The sequence below is a fragment of the Somniosus microcephalus genome, chromosome 23 (assembly GCF_052327205.1).
Source record: "Somniosus microcephalus isolate GS21.2 chromosome 23, FLI_Smic_1.0, whole genome shotgun sequence".
NCBI classification, from domain to species: domain Eukaryota; kingdom Metazoa; phylum Chordata; class Chondrichthyes; order Squaliformes; family Somniosidae; genus Somniosus; species Somniosus microcephalus.
The window spans coordinates 62659633-62675467 of NC_141009.1; the positions used below are offsets into that span (position 1 = coordinate 62659633).

Consider the following 15835-nt stretch of genomic DNA (forward strand, 5'->3'; position numbering starts at 1 on the left):
GAGATGTGGGCATCGCTGGCAAGGCCAGCATTTATTGCCCATCCCTAACTGCCCTTGAGAAGATGGTGGTGAGCTGCCTTCTTGAACCGTTGCAGTCCTTGTGGTGAAGGTACTCCCACAGTGCTGTTAGGGAGGGACTCCCAGGATTTTGACTAAGTGACGATGAAGGAACGACGATGTATTTCCAAGTCAGGATGGTGTGTAACTTGGAGGGGAGCTTACAGGTGATGGTGTTCCCTTGTCCTTCTAGGTGGTAGAGGCCATTGTCCTTCTAGGTGGTAGAGACCACTGGTTTGGGAGGCGCTGCCGAAGAAGCCTTGGCGAGTTGCTTCAGTGCATCTTGTAGATGGTGCACACTGCAGCCACGGTGCGCCGGTGATGGAGGGAGTGAATGTTTAAGGTGGTGGATGGGGTGGCAGTCAAGCGGCCTGCTTTGTCAAGTGTGGTGTCGAGCTTCTTGAGTGCTTTTGGAGCTGCACTCATCCAGGCAAGTGGAGAGTATTCCATCAAATTCCTGACTTGTGCCTTGTAGATGGTGGAAAGGCGTTGGGGAGTCAGGAGGTGAGACACTCGCTGCAGAATACCCAGCCCTTAACCCGCTCTTGTTGCCACAGTATTTATGTGGCTGGTCCAGTTAAGTTTCTGGTCAATGGTGACCCCCAGGCTGTTGATGGTGGGAGATTCGGCGATGGTAATGCCGTTGAATGTCAAGGGGCGGTGGTTAGACTCTCTCTTGTTGGAGATAGTCATTGCCTGGCACTTGTGTGGCGTGAATGTTACTTGCCACTTATCAGCCCAGGCCTGAATGTCATCCAGGTCTTGCTGCATGCGGGCATGGACTGCTTCATTATCTGAGGAGATGCGAATGGAACTGAACACTGCAATCATCAGTGAACATCCCCATTTCTGACCTTATGATGGAGGGAAGATCATTGATGAAGCAGCTGAAGATGGTTGGACCTAGGACACTGCCCTGAGGAACTCCTGCAGCAATGTCCTGGGGCTGAGATGATTGACCTGCAACAACCACAACCATTTTCCTTGGTGCTAGGTATGACTCCAGCCAGTGGAGAGTTTTCCCCTGATTAACATTTCACTTGGTCAAATGCTGCCTTGATGTCAAGGGCAGTCACTCTCACCTCACCTCTGGAATTCAGCTCTTTTGTCCATGTTTACACCAAGGCTGTAATGAGGTCTGGAGCCGAGTGATCCTGGCGGAATCTAAACTGAACATCGGTGAGCAGGTTATTGGTGAGTAAGTGCCGCTTGATAGCACTGTCGACGACACCTTCCATCACTTTGCTGATGATTGAGAGTAGAATGATGGGGCGGTAATTGGCCGGATTGGATTTGTCCTGTCTTTTGTGGAAAGAACATACTTGGGCAGTAACATGAATCTTGTCATTCATGTGGAAATGACTTATGAAATAATACTGGCCGGCCTGCTGGTGGCGCTGTCCAGGGAAAGTATATATACTCGGGCATGGGCCCAGCTTGCTTTAGGACATTCTTTAACGGGAACTAGTGAAAGACACAACTAGATCTCCATGTTGAAAAACAGTTGATTAAAGCCTTGTTTAATACTCAGACCAAGTGCCTAGTAGTTTTCTTACGTCAGGCAGTTTTCCACATTGTTGGGTAGATGCCAGTGTTGTAGCTGTACTGGAACAGCTTGGCACGTGACGGTACTAGTTCTGGAGCACAAGATTTCAGCATGACAGCCGGGATGTTGTCGGGGCCCATAGCCTTTGCTGTATCCAGTGTGCTCAGCCCATTTCTTGATATCACGTTGATTGAATCGAATTGGCTGATGACTGGCTTCTGTGATGGGACCTCAGGAGAAGGCCAATATGGATCATCCACTCGGCACTTCTGGCTGAAGATGGTTGCATTTGCTTCAGCCTTGTCTTTTGCACTCGCGTGCTGGGCTCCGCCATCATGGAGCCTCCTCCTGTTAGTTGTTTAATTGTCTACCACCGTTCACGACTGGATGTGGCAGGAGTGCAGAGCTTTGATCTGATCTGTTAGTTGTGAGATCGCTTAGTTCTGTCTATAGCATACTGCATCCGCTTTTTAGTATACATGTAGTTCTATGTTGCAGCTTCCCCAGGTTGGCATCTCCTTTTTAGGTACGCCTGGTGCTGCTCCTGACATGCTCTTCTACACTCCTCATTGAGCCAGGATTAGTTCCCTGGCATGATGGTAATGGTAGAGTGAGGGATAAGCCAGGCCATGAGGTTACAGATTGTGGTGGAATACAATTCTGCTGCTGCTGATGGCCCACAACACCTCATGGATGCCCAGTTTTGAGCTGCTAGATCTGTTCTGAATCTATCCCATTTCACACGGTGGCAGTGCCAGAAAATGCGATGGAGGGTGTCCTCAATGTGAAGACGGGACTTCGACTCCACAAGGACTGTGCAGTGGTCACTGCTACCAATACTGTCATGGACAGATGCATCTATGACAGGTAGATTGGTAAGACAAAGTCAAGTAGGTTTTTGCCTCGTGTTGATTCGCTCACGACCTGCCGCAGGCTCAGTCTGGCAGATTTGTCCTTCAGAGCTCGGTCAGTAGTGGTGCTGCTGAGCCACTCTTGGTGAAGTCCCCCATCCAGGGTACATTTTGTGTCCTCGCTACCCTCAGTGCTTCTTCCAAGTGGTGCTCAACATGGAGGAGTACTGATTCATCAGCTGAGGGAGGGCGGTAGGTGGTAATCAGCAGGAAGTTTCCTTGCTCGTGCTTGACCTGAAACCATGAAACTTCATGGGGTCCGAAGTCGATGTTGAGGACTCCCAGGCCACTCCCTCCCACTGTGCCCCCACCTCTGGTGGGTGTGTCCTACCACTGGGACAAGATATACCCAAGGATGATGATGGAGGAGTCTGGGACATCGGCTGAAAGGTATGATTCTGTGAGTATGACTATGTCAGGCTGTTGCTTTGCTAGTCTGTGGGGCAGCTCTCCCAATTTTGGCACAAGTCCCCAGATGGTAGTGAGGAGGACTTTGCAGGGTCGACTGGGCTGGGTGTGCTGTTGCCATGTCTGAAGCCAGGGCCTAGGTCGACGCCGGGTGGTCCATCTAGTTTTATTCTTATTATTGTTTTTCTTAGTGGTTTGGTACAACTGAGTGGCTTGCTAGGCCATTTCAGAGGGCAGTTAAGAGTCAACCACATTGCTATGGGTCTGGAGTCACATAGGCCAGACCAGGTAAGGACAGCAGATTTCCTTCCCTAAAGGGCATTAGTAAAGTTAAGTGGAGTTAAATCCACAGGACAAAGCTACCCACAGTTTAGTGCTGGTGAATAATGTCTCATTTTGTTATGGAGTGAATTCAATACCGATTTCATTGTAAAAGAAAAGTCACCTCACCACCACTTCCTACCGAGTGTCAGGTATTTCTGTGTAATAACTGGCCATGGGTTTCACACTAGTATGATACCAATAACAAACATTAGAGCACGATTCCCTGCCAAGCCTTATATTAGAAAGACTTGCATTTATGTCTTGCATTTAGAGCAATTTTTGATGATCTCTTCACGTCTCTAGGAAAAGGCAATGATAATCTCTGGATGACTGAATTTACTTCACTGGCATTCATGCGCATCATGTGTGTAATGGGATCAAAAAGACCTCAGATGCACACTAATGTCTTTCTGGGGACCAATACAAACAGACAATTGCTTAAGACAGTTTGAGAAATGGATACCCATGCGGGCACAGTAAGGCATGCTATGGTTTAGTCACATTTAGTGAAGTTTTATTCTATTTAATCATTACTTTTCTCAATAAATAGGAGTTCCACACAGTACCTCAGGACCAGTGATTTGCCAAGTGTTGCCAAGTTTCTTCAGAAATAATGCAGTAGAGACTGATCGTAATATGATCGAATTCTTCATTAAGATGGAGAATGAAGTAGTTGACTCAGAGACTAGGGTCCTGAATTTAAATAAAGGAAACTACGATGGTCTGAGGCGCAAATTGGGTAGGATTGATTGGAGAATGTCACTCAAAGGGTTAACGGTGGATAGGCAATGGCAAACATTCAAAGACCGCATGGATGAACTACAGAATTTGTTCATCCCAGTTTGGCATAAAAATAAAACAAAAAAGGTGACTCAACCGTGGCTAACGAGGGAAATTAGGGATAGCATAAGATCCAAGGAGAGGACATATAAATTGGCCAAAAAAAGCAGTAATCCAGAGGATTGGGAGCAGTTTAGGATTCAACAAAGGAGGACAAAGGGATTAATTAAGAAAGGAAAAATAGATGATGAGAGTAAGCTTGTAGGGAACATAAAAACTGACTGTAAAAGCTTTTATAGATATGTGAAGAGAAAAAGATTGGTGAAGTCAAGCGTAGTTCCCTTGCAGTCAGAATCGGGAATTTATAATGGTGTAGGGGTTACGGGGATCGGGTGGGATATGTGTCGGTGCAGGCTCGATGGGCCGAAATGGCCTCTTATCTGCACTGTGGGGTTTCTGTGATTTCTGTGATTTCTGTGAACAAAGAAATGGCAGACCAATTAAATACATATTTTGGTTCTGTCTTCACAAAGGAGGACAGAAATAACCTCCCAGAGATGTCGGGGAACATAGGGTCTGATGAAAGGGAGGAACTGAAAGAAATCAGTATTTGTAGGGAAATGGTGTTAGGGAAATTGATGGGATTGAAGGCCGATAAATCCCCAGGGCCTGATAATCTACATCCTAGGGTACTTAAGGAAGTGGCCCTAGAAATAGTTGATGCTTTGCTGATCACCTTCCAGCATTCGATGGAATCTGGAACAGTACCCATGGATTGGAGGGTAGCTAATGTTACTCCACTATTCAAAAAAGGTGGTGTAATGATCAGTAACATGTCATTCTAGAATGGTAAAATGTCTATTTATTTATGAACATAACAGGTGGTAGAGAGAAAACGGGGAATTACAGACCGGTAAGCCTGATATCGGTGGTGGGGAAAATTCTAGAGTCCATTATAAAAGATGTAATAGCAGAGCACTTGGAAAACAGTGACAGGATCGGACAAAGTCAACATGGATTTACAAAAGGTAAATCGTGCTTGACTAATCTACTGGAATTTTTTGAGGATGTAACTAGTAAAATAGATAAGGGAGAACCAGTGGATGTGGTGTATTTGAACTTTCAAAAGGCTTTCGATAAGGTCCCACATAAGAGATTAGTGTGTAAAGTTAAGGCACATGTGATTGGGGGCAAGGTATTGACTTGGATAGAGAACTGGTTGGCAGATAGAAAGCAAAGAGTTGGAATAAACGGGTCTTTTTCCAAGTGGCAGGCAGTGACTAGTGGGGTATCGCAGGGATCGGTCCTTGGACCCCAACTATTCACAATATATATTAATGATCTAGACAAGGGAACTAGATGTAATATCTCCAAATTTGCAGACAACACAAAGCTGGGTGGGCGTGTGTGCTGTGAGGAGGATGCCGAGAAACTACAGGATAATTTGGACAGGTTGGGTGATTGGGCAGAAGCATGGCAGATGCAATATAACGTGGATAAATGTGAGGTTATCCACTTTGGTGTCAAAAAACAGGAAGGCAGATTATTATCTGAATGGCAATAGATTGGGAGAAGGGGAAGTGCAACGAGACCTGGGCGTCCTTGTGCACCAGTCGCTGAAGGTAAGCATGCAGGTGCAGCAGGCGGTTAAGAAGGCAAATGGTATGTTGGCCTTCGTAGCGAGAGGGTTTGAGTACAAGAACAAGGATGTCTTGCTGCAGTTGTACAGGGCCTTGGTGAGACCACATCTTGAGTATTGTGTGCAGTTTTGGTCGCCTTATCCGAGGAAGGATATTCTTGCCATGGAAGGAGTTCAGCGAAGATTCACCAGGCTGATACCTGGGATGGCAGGAATGACGTATGAGGAGAGATTGGGGCGATTGGGCTTGTATTCGCTGGAGTTTAGAAGAATGAGAGGGGATCTCATTGAAACTTATAAAATTCTGGCAGGACTGGACAGACTAGATGCAGGGAGGATGTTCTCGATGGTCGGGGAGTCCAGAACCAGGGGTCACAGTCTAAGGATGAGGGGTAGGCCTTTTAGGACAGAAATGAGGAGGAATTTCTTCACCCAGAGAGTGGTGAACCTGTGGAATTCTCTACCACAAAAGGCAGTAGAGGCCAATTCATTAAATATATTCAAGAAGGAGTTGGATATATTTCTGAAGGCTAAAGGGATCAAGGGATTTGGGGAGAAAGCAGGGACCGGGTACTGAACTTGGATGATCAGCCATGATCGCATTGAATGGCGGAGCAGGCTAGAGGGGCCGAATGGCCTACTCCTGCTCCTATCTTCTATGTTTCTATGTCTAGGGTAGATACTTCACAACTTTTAAACTCCTGAAACTGTCCTATTATTTAAACGAAAGCAAAATACTGCGGATGCTGGAAAAATAAAAACAGAAAATGCTGGATACACTCAGCAGATCAGGCAGCATCTGCGGAGAGAGAAACAGAGTTAATGTTTCAGATCGATGACTTTCATCACTACTATTATTTAATTATGTCTTTAGGAGTTTGTGTACAGATCTACAACATAATTTAGATTTGAATTATTTGGAATACTCCTGACTATTTGCATAGATAAGCATATAAAAGGGAGGTTATGCTTGAACTGTATAAAACACTAGTTAGGCCACAGCTAGAATACTGCGTGTAGTTCTGGTCACCACATTACAGGAAGGATGTGATTGCACTAGATGGGGTGCAGAGGAGATTTACAGGGATGTTGCCTGGGCTGGGGAATTTTAGCTATGAGGAAAGATTGGATAGGCTGGGGTTGTTTTCTTTGGAACAGAGGAGGCTGAGGGGAGACTTAATTGAGGTGTATAAAATTATGAGGGACCTAGATAGAGTGGATAGGAGGGACCTATTTCCCTTAGCAGAAGGGTCAATAACCAGGGGACGTAGATTTAAAGTAATTAGTCAGAAGTTTAGAGGGGATTTGAGGAGATTTTTTTTCATCCAGACGGTGGTGGGTGTCTGGAACTCACTGCCTGAAAGGGTGGTAGAGGCAGAGACCCTCATCACATTTAAAAAGTACTTGGATATGCACTTGAAGTGCCGTAACCTACAAGGCTATGGACCAAGTGCTGGAAAGTGGGATAAGGGTGGATAGCACTTTGTTGGCTGGCATGGACAAGATGGGCCAAATGGCCTCCTTCTGTGCTGTAAATTTCTATAATTCTATATTTGTAGAAAATCATTTACACATTTGTAATCAACAAACTAACATAATTTTGTTTGTCTTTTTTCCTTTTGCCTCATCCCTCCTGCAAATAAATGCCCGATAGTGGTTTTGATGGTCGAGCAGGTGATTATTGGAGCAGCAACAGGCAAAGCAATTCACCGTAAGTAGAAAAGATTTAGCCAGATGACATCAGACTAAGCTGAGGCTGCTTCTGAATACAGTGAGTTCTTACAACAAAACTGTGATTATGTACAGGAGGCATCAAAGGAATACTGAATTGTGTTAAGTGGGGTGTCATCATATAATGCACATATCTCACTATATGGTGTGTACCTCTGTTTCACTGTACAATTTATGCCGCTAAGTATATTGTGTGTTTATTTCTGGTATAAGCTATTATTGCAATGTAAGATGTATACAGTCCCTACTTTATTTTGGGGTGTAATGATTGAGTTTTTAGTTAGCGTCAATTTTCAGCAACTGGTGCTGTCCAGCTGCAATACACGTAGAGTGCTCTGAACTTCCTCTTGGGCCTTATTTAAATAACGGAGGCATGTGCTGTGCATGTGGGAATTCACTATTGGGTGCAGTATAGGGTTGCCAACTCTAGTTGGATATATGCTAGAAGATTTGATCACATGACCTCAGACCGCCCGAACCCACCCCCACAATTGGTCGCCCGACATGTTCATCCTTGCAATGCTCCTCCTTCCCACGCCAATTGAGAAGCGAACAGACTCTTTGTTGTCTGATTGGATGATTTTTGACTGTCAATCAAACAGCCTTTTCCCACCATCTGCAATATTTTTATAACTAATAAACAGAAGTGTTCAAAGAAAATGAAAAAACGTACAACTTATTTAATGCCCCCATGATTTTTCCCCAGGATTGCTCGTAGGAGTGTCCTGCAGATTAATCTTCAGTTCCTGGAGACTTCAGGTCAATCCTGAAGGGTTGGTAACCCTAGTGTAATAAGGACGGGGAAAGGAAGTCTGGCACTTCTTGACCCTAAAAGGGAGCAATAACTTTAAAGGGGCACTGAAACCCTATAAAAATAATACAGCTTTTTGTGGCTTTCAGAGGGTATGAAACAGTATTTTAAAACAATGTTAAAATCCATTTTAGCGACCCAAAAGCTGCAATTTTTCATTATGTGCTGTAGTTGGGATGTCAGCAACGCTCCAACCAAGGGTCTGGGCAACCCTGCAGTCTGACTGGCAGGGAGTTGGTAAAGGACAGCACTGTGGTGATGAGAAGTAGGTGGAAGAACAGGAAAAACAAGTATGGGTGTGTAGAATAATGGTGTGGCAATAGGAGGAGGGTGCTAGTTTGACTGTGAGGCTTCTCTTTTTATTTGAGATGTCGTGAAAAAGTTGTATGGTCCAGGAGAGGAAGGATTTTTGCTCTGTGATAGAGAAACAGTTGTTACTGTCTTAGAAGAGTGCAGATAGATTGCTTCAGTAGCTGCAAAGGAGGCTTCACGGTTGTTTGCTCTCGTACTCATCCAGACAACCCATGTTGCAATGGAGGCATGTTGACATGGCACTGAACAAAACCTCCATCACTAAGTGAATGAGACGAGCAGCTTTCAGCACTACGTTTTGAAGCATCAAAACTTTTTTTTATTCAGTCGGCCAAAAACTTGACAATGCCAGCCTGTCACTTTAAGCCCAAAGATGCTGCTACTTCCTGAGCTACAGCAGTTCAGGAAGCAGTAATGCCAAGTTGTCATAGAAGAATTTTGCCCCTGATCTGCAGCCAGCTGTTTGCAGAGCTATCTGGCATCTAATAGCATGGAATTTACATTGCTGTACGCTCTTAAGACATAGTCAGGTGCAGATACCAGAACAGTCATAGAGGATGTTCTGTCCTCCTCACGACTATGATTCGACAGACAGCAAAACCCTCATCACCAAACAGGAGGCGTTGTTACTTTTTTATCCAGTTTAATGACACAGGGTGAAACTACAAAGAGAGCAAGAAATTACAACATCAAATAAGGCCGATTGGTATTACAATCACGATCTGAATACACAAAATAAACCTCGGATAGTAGAATGAAATGTTACCACTATAACTTAACGGTTCTATTACAATTTGAGGTAAATCTGATACAACAATCAAAGGTCTAACACATGAATGCCAGGGGAAAGACTAATAGCCAGCCACATGGAAACTCCACAAAGTGCAATATTTTAACTCATCTGGCTGCAAATATCAAGAAATGGTGACATAGATCAAACATAAAGACATCTGATAAAAAGCTACTTACAGACAATGCCAATCAAAGGGGGAAACTGAAAAGGATGGCGTTAGATGCTGCAGAATCACCAGCCATGACTTCTGGCTCCCTCGTGGTTGTGTTTTACTTTCACTTTCTCATCATGTCACATGACATAAATCAACAATAATGAGGTAAGTAGTAAAAACACTAGGGGGAGACAAAACACAATACTAAAAGTCTCATAGGGGACATAACACTCCCCGTCTGGTATCTCTAAGATGCCACATAATAAAGAAAATACAACTTATCAGGGAGCAACCGTCTGGTCTTCCTTGGAGAGAAGAACCACAATCTCTGTGATTGGCCTATAGAAGAGCTTTGTCCCATCACCGCTTGGGATCTTAACCTCTACCTTCCGAACTCTACCATCTTTGCTGGGGAAAACCTTTGAGATGATCCCCATCGGCCATTCACTTCTTTTGTTCTGACTGTCCTTCATTAAAACTATGTTCCCCGACTGGACGTTGGTCTTTGATGACTGCCATTTGCTACGTGCTTGGAGAGTTGACGGGTACTCGCATTGCCAACGGCTCCAGAAGGTGTTGGCCAGACTCTGTACCTGCTTCCACTGACGTCTGTAGAGGTCTTTGCTGCCGAACTCTCCTGGAGGTGTAGGAATGGCTTCTCCTTTCTGAGTGAGGAGGGTGGCAGACGTCAGGATGAATGGGAACTCTGCATCTGATGACGGAGGGACGAGTGGTCTTGCATTGATGATGGCTACCACTTTGGCCATGAATGTGGTGAGGACTTCATGAGTGAGTCTGGAAGATCCATGTTCCAGAAGCATTGCATCCAATATGCGGCGTGTGATACCGATCATTCGTTCCCATGAACCTCCCCTATGTGAGGAATGTGGCGGATTGAAGATCCAGGTGCAACCTTGGTCTGCGAGGTATCTCTTAACTGTGTTGTCATCGTTAGAAGGAGGAATGTCGAGCTCCTTGCAGGCTCCGATGAAGTTGGTACCACAGTCAGATCGAAGCTGCTTGGCCGGTCCACGTATGGAGAAGAATGACACTTCTGTGACTTTCTGCTGGGGACGACACAGGATATCAGGTCCTAATAAGCCATGTGGTATCCCTTAAGCGAGCTGCAGTGGCAGATCTGGTGGCGTGATCGACTGGATTCAGGTGAGTAGGCACGTAGTGCCATTGTTCAGGTTGTGTTGACCTTCTGATGCGTTGGACTCTGTTATTGACGTACACATAAAACCTTCGAGTCTGGTTGCATATGTAGCCCAGCACCACCTTACAGTCTGTGTAGAACTGGATAGAGTCAGGCTTGAGATCAATCTTGGAGGTGATCAGTTCTGCCATCTCTACAGCCAGAACGGCAGCACAGAGCTCCAGTCGTGGAATGCTGTGTTCAGGACGTGGTGTCAACCTTGCCTTGCCGAGGATGAAGCCTGCTTCACAATCTCCATTGGGGTTTGTGACCTTGAGGTAAGCAACTGCAGCCATGGCATCGTTTGGAGCATCAGAAAAGACACATATTTCTTTGTGTTGAGCTTCAGAGGGAGAGATGAGAGTATAGGGTCTTGGAATTTGAAGCTTTCTGAGGTCTTGGAGAGAGTTTCTCCATGTGTGCCAAGATCCCTCCTTTTCTCGAGGTAGTGGTGAATCCCAATCGTTCGTGTCTACCGTGAGGTCTCTAAGCAGAGCTTTTCCTTGGATGATGACTGGTGCCACAAAACCAAGGGGGTCGAACAGGCCATTCACTGTAGGAAGGACACCACGACGAGTGGAGGGCTTTTCGCTGTCTTCAACTTGGAAGGTAAAGATATCCGTATATTCAGGTCCCAACTGAGCACAAGGCTGCGCTGTAGAGGAGGTAAGTCAACTCCAAGGTCCAGGTCCTTTAGGTCATTGGCGTGGTCTTCTGAGGCAAAGGCTTTCTGCATGAATGAAATGAAGTGGTCCTTTGTATCCGGCTTTCTTTCCGGCGTGCGGCGGAAAGAGATGAGTCGATTGAGTGCTTGTCCTCGGTTGTTAGGAAGCTGTCGTCTTGAAGTTCTGAACGGTAGAGGAGCAACCCAGCTATTGCTACTGTCCATGAAGACCTCTTCATCCATGTTCTTTATAAAGAGTTTGTCCTCAATGGGAGGAGCTAACTTGTCATCGTCACTCATCCTTTTGAAGACTGCCTGACCAAGACGATCCTCTTGCTTTCCGTGTTCTGGTTGCTCAGTAGGATCATCAGAGAGAGAGCTTGGAACCTGTATGCCGTATCTTTCTTTCACTTGAAAGCTGTTGGGGCACGGATCAAAGAGTGAGGGGCGACCATTCTCCAGCACATTTGTATGGAATGTGTTCACTTTGGCAGGTCTGTGGGCGTTTCCCAGACAAACATCACCGATGATGACCCACCCTAGGTCAAGTCTCTGAGCATAAGGTGAGTCATGTGGACCATTTATCTGTTCACGTACCTTGTGGATTCTCAATATGTCTCTGCCTAGTAGAAGCAGGATGGGAGCTTGAGGGTTCAACGGTGGAATCTGGTAAGCCACTAGTTTGAGATGAGCATGATGAAGCGCTGCTTCAGGTGTAGGGATCTCTGACCTGTTATTAGGCACCTGGTTACACTCTATTAGTGTGGGCAGAGGCAGACTCGTCTTTCCATCAAGAGTCTCCACTACGAAACCACTGGCCCTCCTTCCTGATGTCTCCACTAGGCTGGCACAAGTTTTCAGTGAATATGGGGAGCTGTTTCCTTCTATGTTGAAGTGGTCAAAGAACTGAGACTTGGCGAGTGATCTGTTACTCTGATCATCCAGCATGGCGTATATCTTTATGGCTTTTTCTTGCTGTCCTTCAGGGTAGACCATCACAAGACAGATTTTAGAACAGGATTTGCCGCTGATGTGTGCTCCGCAGACCTTGGTGCAATGTGAAGCTACTTCAGGTGTCAGAATGTCTTCCTCTTCCTCCCCGCCGTGCTCTGCTGCGGCGGTAGAGGCCGTTGAGACCCAGGGGGCTGGACCTGGGTGGAGTGCTGTGTTGTGGCCTTCGCTGTTGCATTCTGTGCATTTGATGGCCGTGTTACAGTCCCGTGCCAGGTGAGTTGAAGAGGAACAGCATTTATAACAGATGCCACGTTCCTTTAAGAATGATTTGCGATCCTCCAAAGTCCGTTCTCTGAAGCTCCGACACCTCCTGAGCGGGTGCGGCTTGTTGTGAATGGGGCATTGCTTGACGGGGTCATCCGTTTTCCCATCTGCGTCGTCACTGGAGGAGGTGGTGGACAGTGACATTTCAGTTTTATGAACTGACACTGGAGTTCTCTGGCTGTACCTTGTAGCAGACTGTGCTGTCTTCGGTGGCCCAGGGCTTTGAGTGGAGAAGAAGAAGCTTGGGTCATTTCTTGTTTTAGCCTGTTGGCAGATAAACTTGACAAAAAAGGAGAAAGGTGGGAAGGGAACGTTGTGATCTTCCTTATACTTTGATCCCTGAGCTATCCATTTTTCCTGCAAGTTGAATGGTAACTTTTCAACAATGGGATTTATCCCACGTGCCGTGTCAAGGTACAGAAGACCTGGCAGACATCCCTCAGTTTTCGCTGAGTCAATTTCCATTAGGACGTCACCTAACTCTCTGAGCTTCAGGCGGTCTCGATTGAAGATCAGGGGAAAGTTCTCCAGCTTCTCAAACAGTGCATTCTCAACCACCTCCGGGGAGCCATAGCTCTCGTCCAGACGATCCCATATCATCTTCAACCCCCTTTCCGGGAGGTTAATGTGCACAGCTCGAAGTCTCTTGGCATGCTCAGAGGATTCCTTACCCAGCCATTTAGCAAGTAGGTCGATTTCTTCGCTTGCTGACAGGTCTAACCCTCTTATGGTGTTCCGAAAAATAGACCTCCATGCTCTGTAGTCTTCAGGTTGGTCGTTGAACTGTAGCAGCCCGGTGGTGACGAGTTCACGACGTGCGAAGAACCTCACGAAATCTGACATGCCTTGGGTCTGTTTGTAGTGAGGTAGAGCAGCTGGACTGTGATAGGTCTGCAGATGTTGTGAACGATAATGATGGGTTAGCCTTTGGTCTTCTGGTTGGAACTTGTGTTCGTCCTCTTCCACAGTGTTTTTGTTGAGCTCACAACGGCGCTGAGATGCATGGCCAGGCTCTTCCTGTTCGTGTATTAACTCTGGAACAGGCTCCATGTCGGGCATTGAAGAGTTAACAGCTTGTGAGCTGGAGTGGCTTTGTATGTATTCTGTGGTGCGTTGCACTGGATCTTGGTGAGGGAGATGAAGGCTAAGGTTGCTGCCTGTTGCTTCACCTTCAACAGCTGTTTCAAGGACTTCTGCCTCCGCTAGAGCTGCTGCTGCCTCTTTTTCCATATCCAATACGGCTAATGTTGCTTCAATACGTGACTTTTTCATTTTTATGTCCATTTTCTTTTGAGCAAAGGACATCTTTGCCTTGGCTGCTTTGGCCTTGGCTCCGGCCATCGCTGCTGCTGCACCAGTAACAGACCTACTTGAATGCCTGGAGGAGCCAGAACAGTGAGATCTGGTCTCCTCTGCTTGTTTCAATGGTGACTGTTCCTCCATTTCAGCTTTTGTGACTGGTGTCTGGAATGTGTGGCTTCGGAGATGCATTGAATCGTGTTGGTGTTGGGTATCTACCTTTAGTAGATTCGCCCATGGGAAAGGTGTCTTTTCACTGTTCTGTCCTCCTCACGACTATGATTCGACAGACAGCTAAACCCTCATCACCAAACAGGAGGCGTTGTTACTTTTTTATCCAGTTTAATGACACAGGGTGAAACTACAAAGAGAGCAAGAAATTACAACATCAAATAAGGCCGATTGGTATTACAATCACGATCTGAATACACAAAATAAACCTAGGATAGTAGAATGAAATGTTACCACTATAACTCAACGGTTCTATTACAATTTGAGGTAAATCTGATACAACAATCAAAGGTCTAACACATGAATGCCAGGGGAAAGACTAATAGCCAGCCACATGGAAACTCCACAAAGTGCAATATTTTAACTCATCTGGCTGCAAATATCAAGAAATGGTGACATAGATCAAACATAAAGACATCTGATAAAAAGCTACTTACAGACAATGCCAATCAAAGGGGGAAACTGAAAAGGATGGCGTTAGATGCTGCAGAATCACCAGCCATGACTTCTGGCTCCCTCGTGGTTGTGTTTTACTTTCACTTTCTCATCATGTCACATGACATAAATCAACAATAAGGAGGTAAGTAGTAAAAACACTAGGGGGAGACAAAACACAATACTAAAAGTCTCATAGGGGACATAACAGGAAGTTTGGTTACAGCACTTTTCAGCTAAAGAATGAGGAAAATAGATTAGCACCCATTTCTTATTTGTGTGGTACCTGTTTTGGGGTTCTATTTGGGAACAGGGCTGAGGAAAGTTTACTCTGTTTTCTCTAAGTGGTTGTACAGTACTCTCTCTATTAGTGGACATTGCGGTAGAAATTAGTTTTGGCCTGCTTTCGGACACAAAATAATGGCTCAGTGGCTCACCTGAAATTAGGTCTCCGGCCTCAATTTAATAATAGAAGAAAGCTGCCAGCCCTGTCATACCTCCAGAGGCAGCTTGCCCAACAGCATGAATCGAATTAAGCGGGCTCAGGTAAGTCTTGTAAGGCATGGTGGAGGAAAAGATGGGGCTGGGGGTTGAGCGTGGGCAGATAGTAGTAAAATGTCCCAAGGCGATTCACAGGAGTGTTACCTAACAAAATTTGACACTGAGCCACAAGACAGATGACCAAAAGTTTGGTCAAAGAGGTAGGTTTTAAGGAGCATTTTAAAGGAGGAGAGAGAGGCAGAGAGGTTTAGGGAGGGAACTCCAGAGCTTAGGGCCTAGGCAGCTGAAGGCACAGCCGTCAATGGAGAGGAATCGGGGATGCGCAAGAGACCAGAATTGGAGGAGCGCCGAGATCTTGGAGGGTTGTAGAGCCTGGAGGAGGTTACAGAGATAGGATGGGGTGAGGCAATGAAAGGATTTGAAAACAAGGATGAGAATTTTAAAATGGAGGCTTTGTCGGACCAGGAACCAATGTCGGTCAGTGAGCACAGGGGTGATAGATGAATGGGGCTTGGTGCGAGTTAGGATATAGGCAGCAGTGTTTTGGATGAGCTCAAGGTTATGAAGCATGGCCAGCCAGGTGAGCATTGGAAGAGTCAAATCTAGAGTTACAAAGGCATAGATGGAGGTTTCAGCAGCAGATGAGCAGAGGCAGGGGCTGAGCCGGGCGATGTTACGGAGGTGGAAGTAGGCTGTCTTGGTGATGGAGCGGATATGTGGTTGCAAGTTCATCTTGGGGTCAAGTACAACACCAAGATTGCGA

The 15835-nt window shown here is 45.9% G+C and overlaps 1 protein-coding gene across 3 annotated transcripts in view; it reads left to right on the forward strand.

Moving 5' to 3' along the window:
* LOC147101903 (uncharacterized) overlaps positions 1–15835 on the forward strand; it is a 136273-nt gene that overhangs the window by 107638 nt on the left and 12800 nt on the right. For all 3 annotated transcript variants that reach the window (XM_085965994.1, XM_085965996.1, XM_085965995.1), the window contains exon 6: positions 7320–7376. In XM_085965994.1, coding sequence (XP_085822120.1) covers positions 7320–7376 — 57 coding nt within the window. The remainder of the gene's footprint in view (positions 1–7319; positions 7377–15835) is intronic.